Raw genomic sequence first — 19,690 nt, forward strand, 5'->3', positions numbered from 1 at the left:
ATGAACTACAAAATCTGTGGAGACCTTAATGCCTGAGGCTAGTTCCACTTGCCAACTACGATCTTGCTTCACCGCATCCAGCTTACACTTAGAAACTATAGATGGTGAAATAAATGAATTTGTAGCTCCTGAATCAAACAATACTAAAAGATATATACCTCTAATAGCACCTATGGTTTCAACCACTGTTCCTTGATGATCTTCCTGATGCTGATCAACTACTGCAAAAACTCTATGAGCTCTACCTGCATCATCCACTGTAGGCTCTAAAACTGTAGGTCTAGGTTCTAAAAACTGAGGTTCCCGCTGAGGACACTAAGCTGCATAATGTCCAACATGAACACATGAAAAGCATTCTGTATTTTTGCCAGAACCTCTTCCCATAGGTGGTACATTTGATTGCTGGTGACTGTTCCTGCTCACAAAAGACTGGCTACTGTAAGCTGGCTGATTGGTCTGATTCTATTTATTATGTTGAGCATTGCGGTTGCTCTTGGTGTTAGAACCTTTGCCACCACCTTGAGCCTAATAATTTGAGCCCTTCTACTGCTGTGTATGTTGAGACTACTGCTGATACTGTTTCCCCTTAGAGAAGGAAAACTTCTTGTTACCACTTGAATTGTAGTTTCTTTTAGATCCTGATGCTGCTAGTGCTCCTACAAAACCACCTTGACCAAGGTTGATACTTTGGTCAACAAGGATAGCTTGATGCACCGCATCCTTGAGGGCTTTTGGCTCAAATACCTTAACTCCCCCAATAATACGGTTATTCAAACCCCTAATAAAATGTTGTGTCAACTGAGCTAAATTTTCACTGAACCCTAAAAAAGGCATAAGCTCATAAAACTTACGCTCATACTCAGTCACTGACAAAGTGTATTGTCTGAGGTTATGAAATTCATCAGCCCTTTGTTGTTTCCATTCCTCTGGTAGGAATCGTTCACGAAAACTCTCTAGGAATAACTCCCATGTAACACTGCTCATATCGATTCCCAGCTTCTTCTCGTCTATCATCCACCAAGTGGCCCCAAAATTCTCTAGATTAGTGATTGCAAACCTTTCCTTAACATTTTTGTCGAACTCCTACATGGCAGAAATCCTGTTGAGAGATATAAGCCACTATTCGGCCACATAACCAGAACCTTGCCCATTGAAAGGCTTGATCTTGGATCTTGAAAGATCCTTCATCTGAGTGGCCACAATGGACCTTTGACAATCCCCCTCAGGACTTCTAGATCTGGGTCTATGCTCTTGTTCTATGTGATGCACTTTGGGTTGTTCTTGAACAGGAGGTAGACATTCTAGAATAGTCTGCATCATCTTCCTCAAGCCAACCTCTTTAGATTCAGCTTGGTCCTCTCTATGGCTCTCTTCCTGCTGCCTACTAGAGTGATATTCCCTACTCTCTACATAAGTTGATCCCTCATGGGAAGACTCATGGACATTGATAGTTTTTCCACATCCACAGCCTCTACCATGACCTCTAATAGAAGACCTAGTCCCAGATACCATCCTACAATAGTACAAGGTACTAAGTTCAGTTGTATGTTTAAGTTTAAGTAAAAATTTCCAGTTTTGAAACTAAGTGTTGAAGTATGAAAAATATCCAAGTAACAATTTGAGTCCTATGTTTCAGTTCACCTAGTTTCAAGTTGAACAGATACTCTTAATGGTTCAGAGTTCCAGTTGTTCTATAATACCCAGAGCTCCCAATGTAGAACTTGGGCTCTGATACCAAATGTAATGCCCCGCCAAGGGATCCAAAGAATTAACCTAGAATTCCACTAAGCTTAGCAGCATTTTTTTTTATAGAAGTAAACATCACATATAATTTATGAACAATAACGAAAGCAATAGCAATGTCCATCTAAAAGTAAACATAACATAAATAACATATTACATTCTTTAAGATCCCTTAACATTGAATTACATACCTGAATCCATGTAGTACAAGATCCTCATGAAATAATAATGATAAGTCCATGTTTATACATTACATTTCAAATACTCAATCATCCACTATACATGTCACAGGGTATGACAAGCTCAAAAGAATTTACATACATAGAATAAGGTACACCATCCTATTCTAATCAAAGTAAAGATAATCACATGATACACATGATACATCATCATAGAAGTCATATACATCCATCATAAAGATCAAACATAATAAACTAAGTGCACGGTTCCTCCCAACCATCAATGGCATCATTAGACCATCGTGGATCCTAGCCATCCCTCTATGCGTAACATTCCAAATCACTGAAGAGATCATCGGTATTACATAGTAGGAATGTCACTCCTAATAAATACAACATCATATGTAGAAGTAATCCAACATGCAAATAAAAGCATAAGATAACATCATCTAACATATGCTAATTATCAATGAAAAAGGATACACATCCACCATCATGAAGGATGCATCAGCCATGATGTCTCAATGAATCTCAAAATTATAAGAGTGGAAAATATACTACCACCCGACCGCGTGGTACCTAAGTGGTCCACTCCCACCGTGCTAAGGAGATAATCTCAAGTCCCAAAAAGGCTATCAAAATCACATAGCACATATCTCTATAAGTCCAGGAATCCTAAAAGTATACTAACTCAAGGGTTCCAAACATAAAATCTAACATCTATTCCCAGAGGCACACAATGACATGTAGGAACCTACTATGCAAGCGGGAAAGTGTCATCGCAATTATCACGTACAAGTTACCTTGGAAGTTAGCTAAACTCCATGGGTCCATATTGATTTCATGCGGCCACTAGTATCCTCTCATACTGGCAAGGCATACTACAGAATGCAAGGTCACAACCGTGCGTCTCACTACTCCCATCCTATCCTGTACAAGCACTCAAGGCATGGGCGAGAACAAAACACTTATCTTTTTAGGTTCATTCTATTAGTATTAGGTGTGAATGTTATCACTTATTAATCCAACTTACAATGAGTTACCCTGGCAGCCTCTTAGGGCCCCAGCCCCCATTGCAAGCCACTTTCCATCACTACATGTAGATATCCTACCCTAATGCTCATGGACTCATAAATCTCAAAATCATGAAAGATAATTGATAACAAAATCATCAAATATGCATAAAAGCATCAAATCTCCATGAGCAACATCCATAGAAAATCAGGAACACAACAACTCTCTATTGGCAACTGAAGTATCACTGATAATCAAATATCCAATGGTTCTCAATAACCAAAATATATATATCTCAATCAAATTGATCGAAGACTCCAAAAATGGTTGAGTCAAACATGTCACATCATGACATCATCAAAATAAATCCACCTAATAGTCCCATCATGGTGACTAGAAAAATAACCAAGGATAACTGATCGATGACCAAAAATAATGGTTAAGTCAACTGTCTCATACATAAGAATCTCAACTATAACAATCAGTAATCACAACCAATACATAGAGCATTCCATCACATAACCATGGTTGGGTTTAAAAAGATTGAGATTTAAACATCATCATGTCACCACAATCACATAACCCCCATGCCTCTGGTAGACGTCCTATACTGGTCAACACTAGTCAACCCAAAACCCAAAACAATAGCATAAAGAATACACAATATAGACACATGTTTTGGTTTTACAACTTGAGTTTAAATGTAGAGATCTCAGTTTATTTTTCCAAATCTGAAGAATGAATGGAGGAACACATATATTGTTTTGAATGAAAGTTTTCCTTATTAGAACTAAAAAAAATCCATTTTCTAATTAATAACATTTGTTTGACACATCCCCCACCCAACTATCAATTCCTTATTTAATAATTTAAAACATTTAAATTATTAAATAGTTGAAAATTATTAAAGAGTCACCTTATGAAGATAAACCATCAATATAAGCCATTGATCAAATAATAACTTAAATTTACAAATAACATATTTACATATTACATATATATATATATATATATATATATATACATATATATATGTATATATATATATATACATATATATATATATATACATATATATATATATATATATACATATATATATATATATATATACATATATATATATATACATATATATATGTATATATATATATATATATACATACATACATATGTATTACGTTTTTATTAAATCGAATTAACAATTTCAATTTACACCATATTAGAATCGAATTGTATGTAAACGTTTTAACATAAATGTTACTGTTATCTTTTTGGATACCATTAACATCAATTAAAACCCCCCCAAACTCATGTTGCGGTACGTAGTACCTGCGATCGCAGGCACTGCATCGACAGTGGGTACGTGGTACCCCTGTCACCATAGATCTGCGACGGTAGGCCTCTGCCTTCCGTCGGTGCGGGGTACGAAATGTGCCCACAACATATTATATATAAACTTTGTTCCATGCGATATAAATCGCGATGCGAATTGATAAATTTTCACTGCGATTTTATTAATCGCTCAATTCGGTGCATTATATATAAATATACATAGGTATATATGTATATATATATCAGTATATATATATATATATATGTACATATATATATATATTCAAATTTTATAATGGATTCATAATAAATGTATACATGTGCATATATATAAATATATATTTATATATATGTATATGTATGCAGATTTGAATATATAACCATGTATGTTTTTCACAAAGATTATATCTACAATTAAGAATAAGATATTTGCAATATAGAATGCATATAAAGTTCTCCAATTAAATTAATCTACCCACATATATAAATATGAAACTTCTCAGAAGACATATGGAAGACACGAAGAAGACAGGGAATGCATGATGCAAAAATAGCATAAGTAAAATCACAAGAATCTACCCAAATTTTGATGCTAAATCGCTCTTCCTCATAAAATCCGCAGAGCAAGCTTCTCCCTTCTTCAGAATTATTGAGTCCTCCAATGCTCCAATTGCACTCCAAATGCTATGTCTATGCTTCTATGAATGCCTGAATATAAATAGCTTTCAGGAAACATCTAGAATGCTTCTAGAAACAGCTGGAAGGTGTCACCAACTAAGCATGGGTCTTTTCCAACCTTCAAGATGAGCCTTAGGGTTGTAGACACCTTGTGCTTAATTGATGCACTCACCCCCGTGTTGTTGACACTTGAGAAATAGAGAAGTGCGCTAACTCCCATGCAAGTTTATAACTCCAATTCACTTTTTATATAATTTCTATTTAAATATTTTTAACTTTTATTATTATTATTATTTTATTACTTTATTATTATTTTATTATTATTAATAATTTTAATCTCTAATTTTCTTTTATTTAATTCATTTTTCCTCAATAATTCACATTTAATTAAGTATAATCAAAATATCAAATAATATGATATTTTATATTAATCTTCTCAAATAATTACTTTATTAATTAAATCCATTTATTAAGACTTAATTAATAGAAAATTCACCATAGACCTCCAAGATAAAATATGAAAACCCAACATAGAACAAATCACTTAAAATCAGTCTAAAGTGTTAAAAATCATGAATTATGTCATCCGACACATTCGGCGGGTAAAATATCTAGATACTTGTCCTACCTCACTAGGACAATTGGCTTAAAGGTTTGAGATTTGGACTTGAGAATTTATCTCCCTTCTCTTATCATTGAGATAGTATAATAGGGTACGCTCGTCCGGGCAATTCGAGAAAGTCAATACCCGATACCTACAACCTGCAAAAAAACCATGCATGTACATATAATATATATAATGCTAAGCTAAATAGATAATGGCAGGAAGTGGTGCATTGTGTAGATCCCGACTAAGCAGGTGACTATGACTCCCTTCCTTAACCACATCAAAAACGCCATACAATAAGAAAACACGCACACTATACACATGCAAGTATGGGGTAAGTATCCATAATAAAACACATAAGATAATAACCATCCATCTAATCATCAATAATAATTGAAAATAGTATAATGATCATCATGCATGCATGAAATGTAAAATCTAAATGATCTCATCATATAACCACTGAATTCATAACATAATGTCTGATAGTGTCAAAACAATACAACTAATCCATCAACATAAGACTAGTCTATCATAGTCTGATAATAATAACAATGTCCAGAAAAGATGTGAACAAGGGTAGGCACTACATGACATGATATCATGAATCTTCATGGATGTAAGCCTATCAAAGAAGATCAAAAAACTCCATTTCCCATTTCAGGAAATTAGCCTACTACCATCTCCTATTGTCATCATAAATGAAAGTACACCTCCAGGAGATAACCATGTTATCCATCTCCCACAATGAATCCTGCAAAACCATCTAACTTCAACTCAAGATCCATGAATACATGAAAGAAAAGATAAAGCACCTGAAAGTAACATCGGGCAATATCTCTTAAGTGATAAACTGCAGAGTAGACCAAGAGTGGGGAATGAGAATGCTCCTCCAAGATATGCAAGTCACCCTATGACTTATCCAAGAATAATCTCCTCATAGGTCTATATTGAACTCACATCCAATAAAGCTATAGCCTCCTTAGACTTTGTGTTGAAATCTCATCATGAGTATACATCTCAACAACATGTCTCTCATCTCAATAGAACTCTAGCCTTACCTAAGTCTCCAAGTATACATAAGCACATGTAATCAATCATTCCATGGAAAAATCCATTGCAACATAGCACTGTCATGAAGTATCAAGCAAATCATCAAAGTACTCAATACCAAGAAACTAAACCAAGATCAATGTCAAAGCTCCAACAGTTCAATCAGGAGCATAAACATGACATCATAATCTAAACCATCTCCTCCAAAGAGATAACATGTTTCATGTGATGATGCCAAACAACTATATAACGTCAAAACTCTAAACTAGTATTAAAGATAAAACAATGACATAAAGCCACCATGATAACATATCAAACAAAAATATAAACAACATCTTTACTAAGGACCCCTTGAACTAAAAATGTCAACATCTCCAATCACATGAAGATACCATCTCTAACTAGTGAACCAACAAATGTGAAATATCCTTCTCCAGCAACAAGATCTAAGGCATCCTCCAACATGTACAACACTAAAGAAGATCATCCATTACTAGATATGATGGAAAAATATAGCCACTACTAAAGCTCCCACTGAAGCATGATACTAAGCTATCTAAGCATATGACACACCATCCTCTAAATCTGAAAATCATCTAGGCCCACATATCACACTGAGTGAAACCAAGATCTCCACACTAAAAAAAACTTACCGTGTTATAGGACTCCATAACTAACTATCCAAGTACTCAAATATCACCCATCCTCTCATCCCAAAACAACCACACAAATGCACAAGTGACCACAAACATGGCCAACTAACAAGTCTACTCCAACACTAAATGAAATTTAGTGGATAGAAACAGTCCACATTTAAGTTATCCCACTACAATTAAAGGGGTGACCTACCCACCTAACTGCATAACTTGTAGATCTAATCATTGCAACATGGAAACCCACTATCACATTAGTGACATGTACAAATGAGATCAAAATAGAATAAGCATGTGGACAACATGACTCAAACACCAAATCAAGCACAAATCTAATTTTCTAATCATGTCCACATCAAGCACCATAGTCTAGGAATCCAACAAAGCATCACCATAGAAATGTTGAGTGACTGATCACATACCAACATCTCAATGAAAAGAACAAAAAAAAACTTCTCTCACCATGCACCAAAAATGCATGCATGTAAAACTACAACTATCTCATCTGGTACCACTCTAAAGGAACAAGAGTCAAGAAAATATCTCTTTAGTAGATCCACAAAAAACCACAAGTTTTTATGTTAGCATGCAAAACCTGAAAAAACATTGTTTTTTAAGAAAACCCATGCAAATCCACACCCACTTCTCATCTAGAAGACTCAAAGTCTAAAAAAAGTACCAAATAACTCAACCCAAAATAATGCTTATCATAGATGAATATCACCATATTTTTTTTTAGGAAAATCTATAAACCCCTCAGATCCAATGATCAAGAATCCAAGCCATGCATGTATAAGCATCCAAGAGGAAAACATAGTACTGGAACTCTAGGCCCACTTGTAGACCAATTCCACCACCACTACTAGTACCTACATCTAAGAGAGATAGACTATCCAAAAGCCTTCAGATCAGCCAATGATCAACTCCATAGCCTATATGTATTCTACATAACAAAAGAAACATCTTCCAATACCCATGCATCAAGAATTATTTTGTTAACCAAGAGCTTCAAATCAATGTCATTTCAACATGACCAACTCCATTTTCTCTGCCTTCACCATCCTTCAAGAAATGTATGTTGTCTCCTGAAAGAATAAATCAACTGCAAGACTTCTACTCATGAAATGATTAATTATCTATCAATTTCTTAAAAACAAACTTCTCCAAGCTTTGCAAGCTAAGAAATCTTCATAGAAAAAATACCCAAAACTAGAAACATTGTGAATCTTCACATGCAATTCACAAAACTAAGCTTTGATACCAATTGAAGGGAAAATGAGAGCACCCTAGAAAGTCATCTGAGATTAGTATTTACATCCTATATTAAATAGTTCCTTGAACAACTTCTAATAGGCAAATACAAATGCATGCTACTATGCCATAAAAGTAGAAATAGACATAGTTGATTTCCCACAATTAAATCTTAAAGGAAAGTGGTTTCAATTCACTGATCTAAATAAATTTTAGCAACATTACAACATACATATTATTATTCTACAATCATGGAACTACAAGAACGAGACAGAATAGAGAACACAAATATATGTAGGGAAAACCTTTCTAGGTAAAAAAACCCACCCTCCAAACCATCAAGGTAATGTATTATTCTACAACAAGTTACAATACATTTTCAACCTTCATATGGAGATTTAAATCTTGCTCTATTCTAGAAAAAATCTGGTAATATAACCCTGTGCAAATAACTTCTCATCTCTCTGTCAATTCTCTACAACAATGCTTTGTACTTATAGAGTTTTCATACAAAAGGAAACAACTTCTCAAGTGTCTACATTCAACACATTTACAAATTATTATAGAAACTTCATTATGCACAACCCGTGTATAAAACAAAACATAAGAGAATAAATTACCAAAAAATATAAGCTTTCTATTTTTCTACTCCAAGTAATTTCTTGTGGAAGAATCCAACTTCATTTAGCAACTTTCCAAGAAAGCACAAATAAGGAAATAAATCATGCTAAGGTTGAGTCACCTTATCCCAACATTAATCTCGCCTTTATGGAGATTTGTCAGCAAAGTAAGATTCAACTATTTTTTCTTGAGCATTATATGACAAATTTTATATGTGATTTTCTTGTTTATAATGAGTGAAATAAGTTATTAAATAAAGTTATTTCATATTCTACTTTGAGAAAAATAGGTATAAATGGCACTATCTTATTTGAGTACTCTTTTAGCTGATTACAAACTACGTTTTCAATTTGAATGTTCTCCATTATTTTATTTTATTTTGATTGGTAAAGGGCCGAAGCCTAGATTAGTTATTATTATTTGTTAGAATTAATTATTATTATATATTAAGCGAAGGTAGATTTGAACCCAAGGCCTCCCACATAAGAGGCTCACAAGTTACCATTGTGTTGTAGGCTTTTGTCTTGCATGTTCTCCATTATTAAAGTGTAGTAAAATTTCTAAAAAAATTATCTAGTATTTTATATTGAGATTATTATAGTTAGACCTTGTTAAGATATATAAGAGTTCTAAATTATCATCTTATTTTCTTCATAATGTAATAGACTTATTAGGGGAAAAAAGATAGACAAGAAAAAAAAAATTAAATTATAAATGATTTAAAACATACAGATTAATAGGATTTTTCTATCCCACATTTATAATATTTATATTTATTCATTTTAAAATAAGAATAATATTTATTAATAAAAGTATTGATTTACATAATTTGAGTAAAAGGAAATGTACAATTATTGAGAGTATTGATGTCCTTAGGGAAGAATGTCAATTGGAGCTTAATCTCCTAGTGGGAATAGCAAATAGATGCACTTTTCTAGGAATGGTGGCTCCAAAAGTTTCATTCATATCTATCTCTTCTTCACTTTTCCAATCAAAAGAGTGAATCATATATCCTAGTGCTACCTCAACAATTGCAATGCCCAAGGAAGCACCAGGACAACTTCTCCTTCCCGCTCCAAAAGGAATCATTCTTAATTGTGAATCTTTTAATATATTAAAAGTTTCTCTGGCAAATCTCTCAGGCCTAAATTCCAATGGATCTTCCCATACTTTTGAGTCTCTTCCTATAGCCCAAAGATTAACAATAAGCCTTGTTTTTGCTGGTATCAAAAAGTCATGATGATGACCTTTCACAATACAATCTTCTGTAGACTCATGAGGAAAGAGCAAAGAGCCTGGTGGATACAGTCTTAATGTCTCTTTCACTACAGAATGCAAGTAATCCACTCTTGAAATATGAGAATGCATTAATTTTTCATCATTTTTTATCACAAAATTAATTTCTTCTTGTAATTTCTTCATCAGACATGGATTTCTCAATAATTCACTCATTGCCCATTCCAATGCAGTTGAAGATGTATCTATTCCACCAACGAACATTTCCTAAACACACATGGAAAGATTAATTTATAGAAAAAAATATATATGATAAGTATATAATAGATGCAACCATTAGAATATACAAAAAAAATCACTACCTATCTAATATAAATGAAAATAAAACTATCCTATTTGAAAAATAGATATTATTAAGAAGTGATATATTTTATATCATAAATGGAAAATGGTTAGTAATATAGACTTCAATGATTTTCAAATGTTATGACTATTTTAATCCAACTAGAATATATGTATCATTTTTGAAAAATAAATATAAATTTACTTATATTCTTTCCAATTTTAATATATAAGTAATTAGTTGGGCACAATTTTCACCTAAAAGATATAGTATAAATATAAATGAAAGTGATGAACTATTAATTTAGTGTTAAGAATAAATAGAATAATAAAATTCATTATCTAAATGAAAACTAATAACTAAAATTTATAAAATATAGATTTATTTTGATATTGTTACCACTATTCAATTGTGTAGTTTTTTAGTCTATTCTAGTGATATGTGTTTCATAATTAGTAGTTCAGATGAGAAGGAATAGAACACTTGATTATAAACATTACACATTAATGCTTCCTTCTTATTCTAAAAATGTTAAAAAGTCAAAGCTGGCTTACTTTTCCAAGTTAATTTCTTCTATAGTGTGTAGTGTTTAAGACTGAAGACTTTTTAGACAACTTGAATGCAAACATTCTATTTTCAACCCCAGCTCAACTAGATTTAATTCAATTTATAAATTGTGATATTGATTAAAGTTTACTATTGTTCAATTACCATTCTAATTTGAAACTGAAAAGGCAGACTTACAAAAATGATTGCCTTCTTCTCTTGTGGTGTCATGTCCATGTCCGCAAGAGCATCGACGAAGTCCTTGTGTCGCTCTTCTCCCTCCTTCACACTGCGTTCCACATGTTCATCTATGATACTGTCAAGCACGGCATCCAACCGTCGATGGAGATTCTTCATACGTCGCCTCAGCCCCTGCAAGTCGAGCCACTCCAACCAAGGAAGGAGATCTCCAATATTGACAGCTCCCATCAACTCAGCGGCCTCCCTAATCAGCTCCTTAAACACATGACTGCCTCCGCCTGAGAGGCGCTCTGCATCTGTCACGCCTGCCAATATTCTCCATGTCAACTCGGAGGTGTACCGGGCAACGCTCTCACTCACATCAACTCCCACTCTCCCCTCCTTGCTCTTCTCCCAAATCGATTTCACCATCGCCAGCGCCTCTTCCTCCATCACCTTCCTCACTGATTCGACCCTTCTCGCACTCAGCAGCTCCACTATGCATATTTTTCTCATTTTCCGCCAATAATCACCATAGGGAGCGAACGAGATGTCCCTCCGATTGTATAACAAGTATTTCCCTGCCGCAGTAGACGGCCTGTTGGCAAAACTCAAGTCGTGGGTTTTCAGAAACAGTTTGGCCGCCTCAGAAGAGGAGGCAACGACAACATCAACAGAACCCAACTTCAGAGACATAATCGGGCCATGTTTCTCAGCCAGGTGCTGCAGACTACGGTGAGGAAGAGCTCCCAGCTGGTGGAGGTTTCCGATGATGGGCATCGGAAATGGCCCTGGCAAACATGACAAACTTCCATTGCTTTTCCTCTTCCATGCGAAAACAAAAGACAGGAAGACAGTAAACAAAAACAATAATATTGCACAAACACTCGTATGGAGATCCATATTCTCTATGCAAACTTAGACAGACAAATAGTGGCTTCCCTTTGCTTGGAAGGGAAGTGTCTATATAAAAGAGACGGGCCTGATTTTGGTTTTCTACCTAATTAATAATTTGCATTTAATAATATTCATCACTATCATTATTATTTTTCACCAAATTATTCACTTTTTCTACCTAATTATAAGTTTAAATTCACATTGTCATTTATTATTGAATTGAACTAAATGATACCCATTTTTGTTTTTATATAACTGTTCAAATAAAACAAATTAAATGTATCATCTATTTATCTTATTAAGATAAATCATTTAGGTTGCTTTCAATCCAACTAAAATAAATAAATAAATAATTTGAATAATAACTTTAATTAGATTAAATTATAAGATCACATACACATGATCTAATGTTTTGAGTTATATGTATCACAAAAATTTACTATCTTTCTTTTCCCGTACAAACAGTGTAAAAGTGGAAAACCCCAAGACATGTGATTGTTAGAATTCTCTATAGAAAAATATAGATGGCATAGATTAAATGAGTGGAGGGTTTATGTGATGGCTAAACACTCTAAATGGATAAAACCTCTAGAAATTGCATTTCTCCAATTGTCTATCATGGATGCTCAATGTGATTAAATGACGGATGAATGTAGTAGAGTAAACTACTTGAGGTTTCTTTCGATGAAAAAAACACTCTCACAAGAGAAAACCCCTACACATGTCATTGGTCCAATTGTTTATGATGGACATGGATTGTTAGATTAAATGATAGGTGAATGGCGTAGAGTGTATGAGTTGAGGTTTCAAGTGAGGAAGAGCTCCTAACTAATAGAGATTTCATACAATGAACAAGTGAAATAGCTTTTTTTTTTCCTTATCTCCTATCCCAATAGAAGTAACATCACCAAAAATAATAAAAATTGAAAAGCACTCCTATTGATAGATAAATTGTTGGTTCACTTTATTGGAAAGTTGATTTTGTATAAAATGGAGATACAACTAATTTTGACATTCCACCTAATTGATAATTCAAATAAATTATATCTACTCTTCACCACCATTATTTTCTTTTCACACCTAACTATTGTCTTTTCCATCTAATTATTAAGTTAAATTAAATTTTTCATTGCATTATTGAGTGCAACTAAATTGAATCAATCTTGATTTTAATTATTAGAATATATATCTCCCATTTATATCATTAAATATAATCAAATAGATTGACTCCTAATAAAATTAAATATATAAACAACCTTTTCCATCCAAAATTATTAAAATTAGGTTGACTTATAGTGCTCGTTACAATAACCTAATCCCTCAAGTCATAGTGCTCCAATAAGATATCCAAAAGCAACACCACTCTAATGTATGAGCACAACAAGAATAAGGATTTTTCAAGGGATCACCATACCTTGTGATTGAGATTCAAAATCGTACTTGAAACCACCCAACAACATATAGCACTAGACTTCCCATAGAAAACCTCTTCCAAACACAACTCCCTCTTCACCTTAGTAGAAGAGGATCCCACCTTAGTACTAGCGATATGCAGGAAAGAAGCAATCAAGGCAATCCAAGAAAGAATTCATCTAGTTTTAATGTAACCAATTCTAAGAGAATTCCATATCAAGAAATCACCATCTTCCTCCCACTAGAGGATCCCCAACTCAATATAGATTGACTTTACCTAAAAATGTTATATGTTGATTTTTCTTTTACTTTTTCATATTTTGGAAACACATAAATATGGTGGTTTTGCTGAATCATTATGCTCAAAAGAACTAAAACATTGAATAAGCCTAAAGAGGCTTGCCAAATGTTATTCTTAAAATGATAAGATTATGTTTCAACTAACCATATGGGACTTTTTTGAACATCTATGAGTTGTAAAGTTTCTCAATTTTATGTTTTACATTAAACTAAATTGCATGTAGATTTTTTCTGTCTTTCTTTCTTTTTTAATTGAGTCTTATATAGATTTTAAGGCTTATACTTATGTGCATTTGTGTTCTTTATTATTAAAAACTAATCTATCACTTGTCATTTTGTAGTTACCTTTTCACAATAAAAATATGATATTCTCTGTGTAAATTGGGCATACATTGAGAGAGAAAAAGGAAAATGAGTTATATCATACTAATAAGTCATTTCCATTTCTTAGTTCTATTTTTAATCTCATTTTATCAATGCTACTATAAAAGTGCCCAACCAATATCTATTCTACAATTAAACTTATTTGAAAATATTGAAAAATAAAATAATTATGAATTTATCCAATTAAACAAAAGAACATAGATCTTATTATTTTAGTAGTGTATTTATTCATTTATACAATTAGTCATTTTACATGAGAACATTCTACCTATTTCAATATAAATTAAAAATATATTTTGTAAAAAGAAAGTAGACAAAGAGAGAGTAAACATAAAAAGTCAAAAAGAAATACAAGTCTACAAACTCAAGTGCTACAACAAGTTATTTTTCATTAATCAAATTAATAGACATCTTAAAATGCTACACCATTCCACGTTGGCTAATGAGCCACAATAATCAGCTAAAGATACAATTTGAGGAACAGTGAGAGAAGCCTGAGCAGCAGAACCCAAAATAAGAACGAGAAATATAGTCATTATTACATTTACCATACTTAGCAGAGAAAATTATAGTATGTCAAGATTGTAGGATTTAAAAGGAGAAAGTATTTCTACATCATAAAAATTGTGTTACAATGAAATGAAAGTTTTTATTATGAGCGCGGCCATGTCAGACCACGAAGTTTTTGAATGAGGGGTTGAAACATCTGGTAGCAAACACCCCATCAAGACACAAACACCCACTCTCCCACTCAAAGCTGGGATTTGACAATATAAAAATAATTCTAAATCTCTACACACCTCTTGTGAGATACGAAAAAAAAAAGGAAAGGATTGGGAAGTAGAGCGAGAAGTTAAAGATAAAATACCTAAGGTCCCAAGAATATTATGATCTCAAACATAGTGCAACAATATTTCTATCATAAGGACACCTATAAAGGAAAGTCCTTTCTAATACTAACGCCAAAAATTTGCAGTTCAGAATTGGAAAAGTATGATGAACGCCAAGTAATTTAAGTCCCTTGAGGTCGTCAGACAATTTCGGCATGGGGAGGAACAATTTTGGAGATGCTTCACTCTTTGATGTCAACGTAAGAATGACATGAGCTACAATATAAGAAGTTATTTTCATTAAACGTTCATAGAGAACGCGACAGAAACAATATTTTTGATCCATGGTCAGGCAGGTGAAAAATGACATTTGATATTTTAATTGGTTAGATGACGGAGGTTTTCGTAGAATCAGACACAGGGAAGAAAGAGAGCACAAACAGACACAAAAATATTACACAAACACACAGTCTTTATTGATTTTGAAATTTGATTACATATTACAGGTTTCTCCACTTTAAATTCTGGAGTTTAATGAAATAATACAGTATTAACTAACGCATTGATCACAGATTAACTCTTCTTAACATATATCAAACTGCAACAGTAAATTGGTGGAGAACTGCAGTTGGGATGGTAGAATTATGACTCAGATATGAGTTCCTTAGATACACCCCTTTGATGTCGAGACTCACAACTCAATCTCAGATCACTCAAACAAATCATAATGCAATTTTTTATCACTAGAGTTTATAGACTCACATAGTAGAAGTTAACTATCTGTTTACAAAATATTCTCTATTTCACAAAAGATTGCAAGGTCCAGTCTTCCTCACCTTTCTCTAGTATAGAGAAGAGTCATGTCACATCAATGTGCCAATCACAACAAGTAGTCATCAACTACTTCACTCAAACATTAGAACTTTGATTAAGCACTATCACTTTTGACATTTGAATATTAAGGTTTCTACAAACTTTTCAACATGTTGGTGACCATCTACCGATAGGATCCATCCATAATCAAGTTGTATACAACTTTTCATAGATTATCCATCACAATCTCTATTCCAACATGTCTTTTCCTTGTAACTCTTCAACCCAAAAAATTGACAAGGTTGAAGATCCCAACATCAAATATTGATTTCTAATTTATGTGAAGACGTCATTAGGTCCAAGTATCCAACCATATAACAGACTCACTCTATCCCATTTCTCTAAAATATAATTATCCTTAATCACCTTGGTCCCATTTTGTGCTTACTCTAATGTAGCCAGAGGCCATCCAAGTTGACTGCTATAATGAATTCTAACTATCTTCTCCATAGCCTTACCACTTCTCAGGTTCACCTTGCTGGGCTAGATCAAAAACATCCTCAAATATAACATTGAAACTATACAAGATAAAATATAAAAATAGAAAAAGAATTTTTGTTATTTTTTATAATAGATTATTGAGTATATTCTTAAAATTCAATTTAAGAAACATAAGCAATTTTATTTGAAAACATGTGACAAATTTTAAGTCATGGTCTAGAAAATGTATGCAAAAGAAAAATTCATTAAAGAAGTAGCCTCAAGTGCTTACTTAGAAATACTATTATATCTAAGAAATAAATGAAAATTGTTGAACAAAATGCAGATATAATACCTAGAGGATTGTTGCAATGTTGACAAAGTGTAGATATAATACTTGTGACAACATAACTAATACGTCATTATGCAGTATATCACCATGGAGGACCGCTTTTAGGTACTTTATTATTACCACTCCCCTACTCTGAATCACTTGACGAATCTAAACCACATTTCCTTCCTATTTCATTTGTTGCATTTGTTGGAGGACTGTGTTTATGAGGCTAGGAGGAAACATGAGGAGGTTATAACTTTCTACCTTATCCACCAGGGGCTTATGAGAAAATTGTATATCCAACACCTAGCCCAAAATCTATCGCTCTTGGTTAACCCTTTTGCCTCTATTACCCCCCAAGTCTCCTTGGACCTTGGCCCTATCCCTAGCCACAAGAAATTCAAGGAAACCCCTAGTCCTAGGGTCAAAATTGACAATAAGGTTAAAATAGCCTCATAGAGTCAGATTAAGATACTAGGAAGGGTATAGGTCTCCAGTTCAAAAAAATTAAGTCCCCCACCCCCTCAAGCATGACTCTACCTTTGATTCTTCCAAAACTGATGTTAGACCTGCAAGAAAGAAGAGACTTTCTCAGGACACCAAGCCTCCCTCCAACCCTTTTAGCCCCTCCCATATCTCTGACACTCTCGAGGCTACCCGAACTAGAAGCAAGGTGGGGGGAAGATATCACATACCCAAGGAAAGGAAACCCTAAAGGTGTTGGAAAGAAAGGAAAGCATAGCCATAGTAAGATGAGACTAGAAAGGCTTTAGTAGTCTATGAAGGATCTGACAGATAATCAAACTATTATCTTCCAAAGATTTGAAACATTGGTTGAGTTTTTTGCCAAGGTCATGTACTCCACAAGTTAATAAAGAGGAGAAGGACTTGGGAAAAGCTATCGAGATAACTCGATCTATCTAGATGTCTTTCTGGTGGAGGACTAGCTAAAGATCATTTTGGACAAACCCATTAAGGTGGAGGGGGAGGACGTGGATAAGGATGTACCTAAGGAAAAGAAGGATGAGAACCATGGGCATGAACAAGGAAGCTATCCCTAGTGCTAGTGTTTGTTTTTTTTTTCTTTTATGCTCATACCTATGAACTTGATAGTCCATGAGCTTTTACTTTTTATGCTTATGTTGATTTATGGGACTAATAGTAGTGATTTTTTTAGGTAATGCTGGTTTATTTTACAAGCTTTTCTACATATTAGTTTAAGGAGTGATAGTAATGTTAATAATGCTATAGACATATCTTATTTTTTAAACCTTAAAGTTGGTATCGGTTAGATGACTAGGAGGTAATCATCAACTAATTCTTCAGCCTTTTGGTACTTTGGGGTCAGCCACCCATCTTTTTGGCTATTATCTAATACTTAAAAAATAGAACTAATATCTCTTCTCCAAAAGTCATTGCAAAAATTGGTTTGGTTCTATTGGCGCTTTTACACTATTAAGAAACAAAAGAATTAATAACAATATAATAAAGATCACAACAACCTAAGGATTAGATAATTCCCATAAATAGTTATGTGTGCTTCAGATCTGGACCCAACTTCAACAAAATTAGAAAGATTTTCTAGTCTTTTGGCTTTGCAAAACCAAGGCAAGCACACTTGAGGGATGAAAGATTTACAATCTGATATTGCTTACATATTTCACACATTCCATGACATTTTTAAAACATACGCATTGCTAATAGTAGACTGATCACAATTCTTCTTTAGATCTATAGGTAATTATGGGCAATAGAAGCTAACTAAGAGTTAGAAATTAAATGTAGACAAGTGTTGACCAACTTTGACATTCTTCAAACATTAAAGTAAAATTGATTTTTAGTTTAGGATTAACACTTAGTCATGGCTCTTCATAGGTAGACCAAACTAATTGATCAGTGCCTCATCCATTGGGATTCAGAGTCTATCCAATTTCTAGACCTAATTGACTCCATTAAAATCAATATTATCAGCAATTCTCACTGAAACTCATTCTTACAAATATCCTCTCTAGTACCATAGAGATCCTATCATATTCACTGAAGCATTTACCTAATTCATTAAATTAAAGGAAATAGTGATAATGATATATAATTTAGCCTAATTACATTCAATTGAACAAACTTTGCTTATGTAATCTTTAGATAACTAGATAATAGAAATGGAGACAAGATTCAAGATGAAAAGGTATTGGGATAGTTCATCTTTGTATTAATTTTCTTCAAAAATTGTACAACAGCTGTAATAGAGCTCAAAATGGCTCAATAAAAGGCATCAAGATCCTGTAACATCAATGTATTCTTAGATACTTGCAGAGAAAATACATCATAAAGTTTGCATCAAGATTGGACTGAACAATATAATAAAACTAAAACTATACAATGAGTCAAACCCCTTCTGTAGCCCTATAATCTCACTTATATAGTGTGAGATGCAACAAGCTTTAGGCTTAGAGAGTACTGACAATTGTCCTTAAAATAGAAAGATATTGACATTGTTACTATAACAAAAAGATAAAATTTTGTGCAACAGAAAAGCTTTACATTTAAATATTCTTTTGGTGGGGCCAACTTTGGTTACACTTTAAAATGCTATAGATTTCATGATTGGCTTTGTTTTTGTTGTAACTCTTTAGAAGATGTAGCCAATAAGTTTGTATGTGATGTTTTTGGCTTTGATTTTTGCAGACTTACTTCAACTCGAGGCTCTCCATTTACATCATCATGTACTATTAAAATAATAGTTATATATGCTTCCTCAGTTGCCATATTATCAGTTGGAACTATTGTGCTTATCATTGAG

At 33.4% G+C, this 19,690-nt stretch overlaps 1 protein-coding gene across 1 annotated transcript; it reads right to left on the reverse strand.

Moving 5' to 3' along the window:
* Positions 1 to 9,914: 9,914 nt before the first annotated feature.
* LOC149533876 (cytochrome P450 750A1-like) lies at positions 9,915 to 12,399 on the reverse strand. The gene is made up of 2 exons (XM_089803883.1): positions 11,458 to 12,399; positions 9,915 to 10,637 (listed from the first exon to the last, which is right to left on the reverse strand). Exons 1-2 carry the CDS (start codon positions 12,340 to 12,342, stop codon positions 10,020 to 10,022), a joined length of 1,503 nt encoding a protein of 500 aa, XP_089660009.1. The 5' UTR covers positions 12,343 to 12,399; the 3' UTR covers positions 9,915 to 10,019.
* Between the last annotated feature and the right edge of the window lie 7,291 nt (positions 12,400 to 19,690).

This window comes from Cupressus sempervirens, chromosome 10 (genome assembly GCF_028749045.1).
Source record: "Cupressus sempervirens isolate cs-2001-9-10 chromosome 10, ASM2874904v1, whole genome shotgun sequence".
NCBI classification, from domain to species: domain Eukaryota; kingdom Viridiplantae; phylum Streptophyta; class Pinopsida; order Cupressales; family Cupressaceae; genus Cupressus; species Cupressus sempervirens.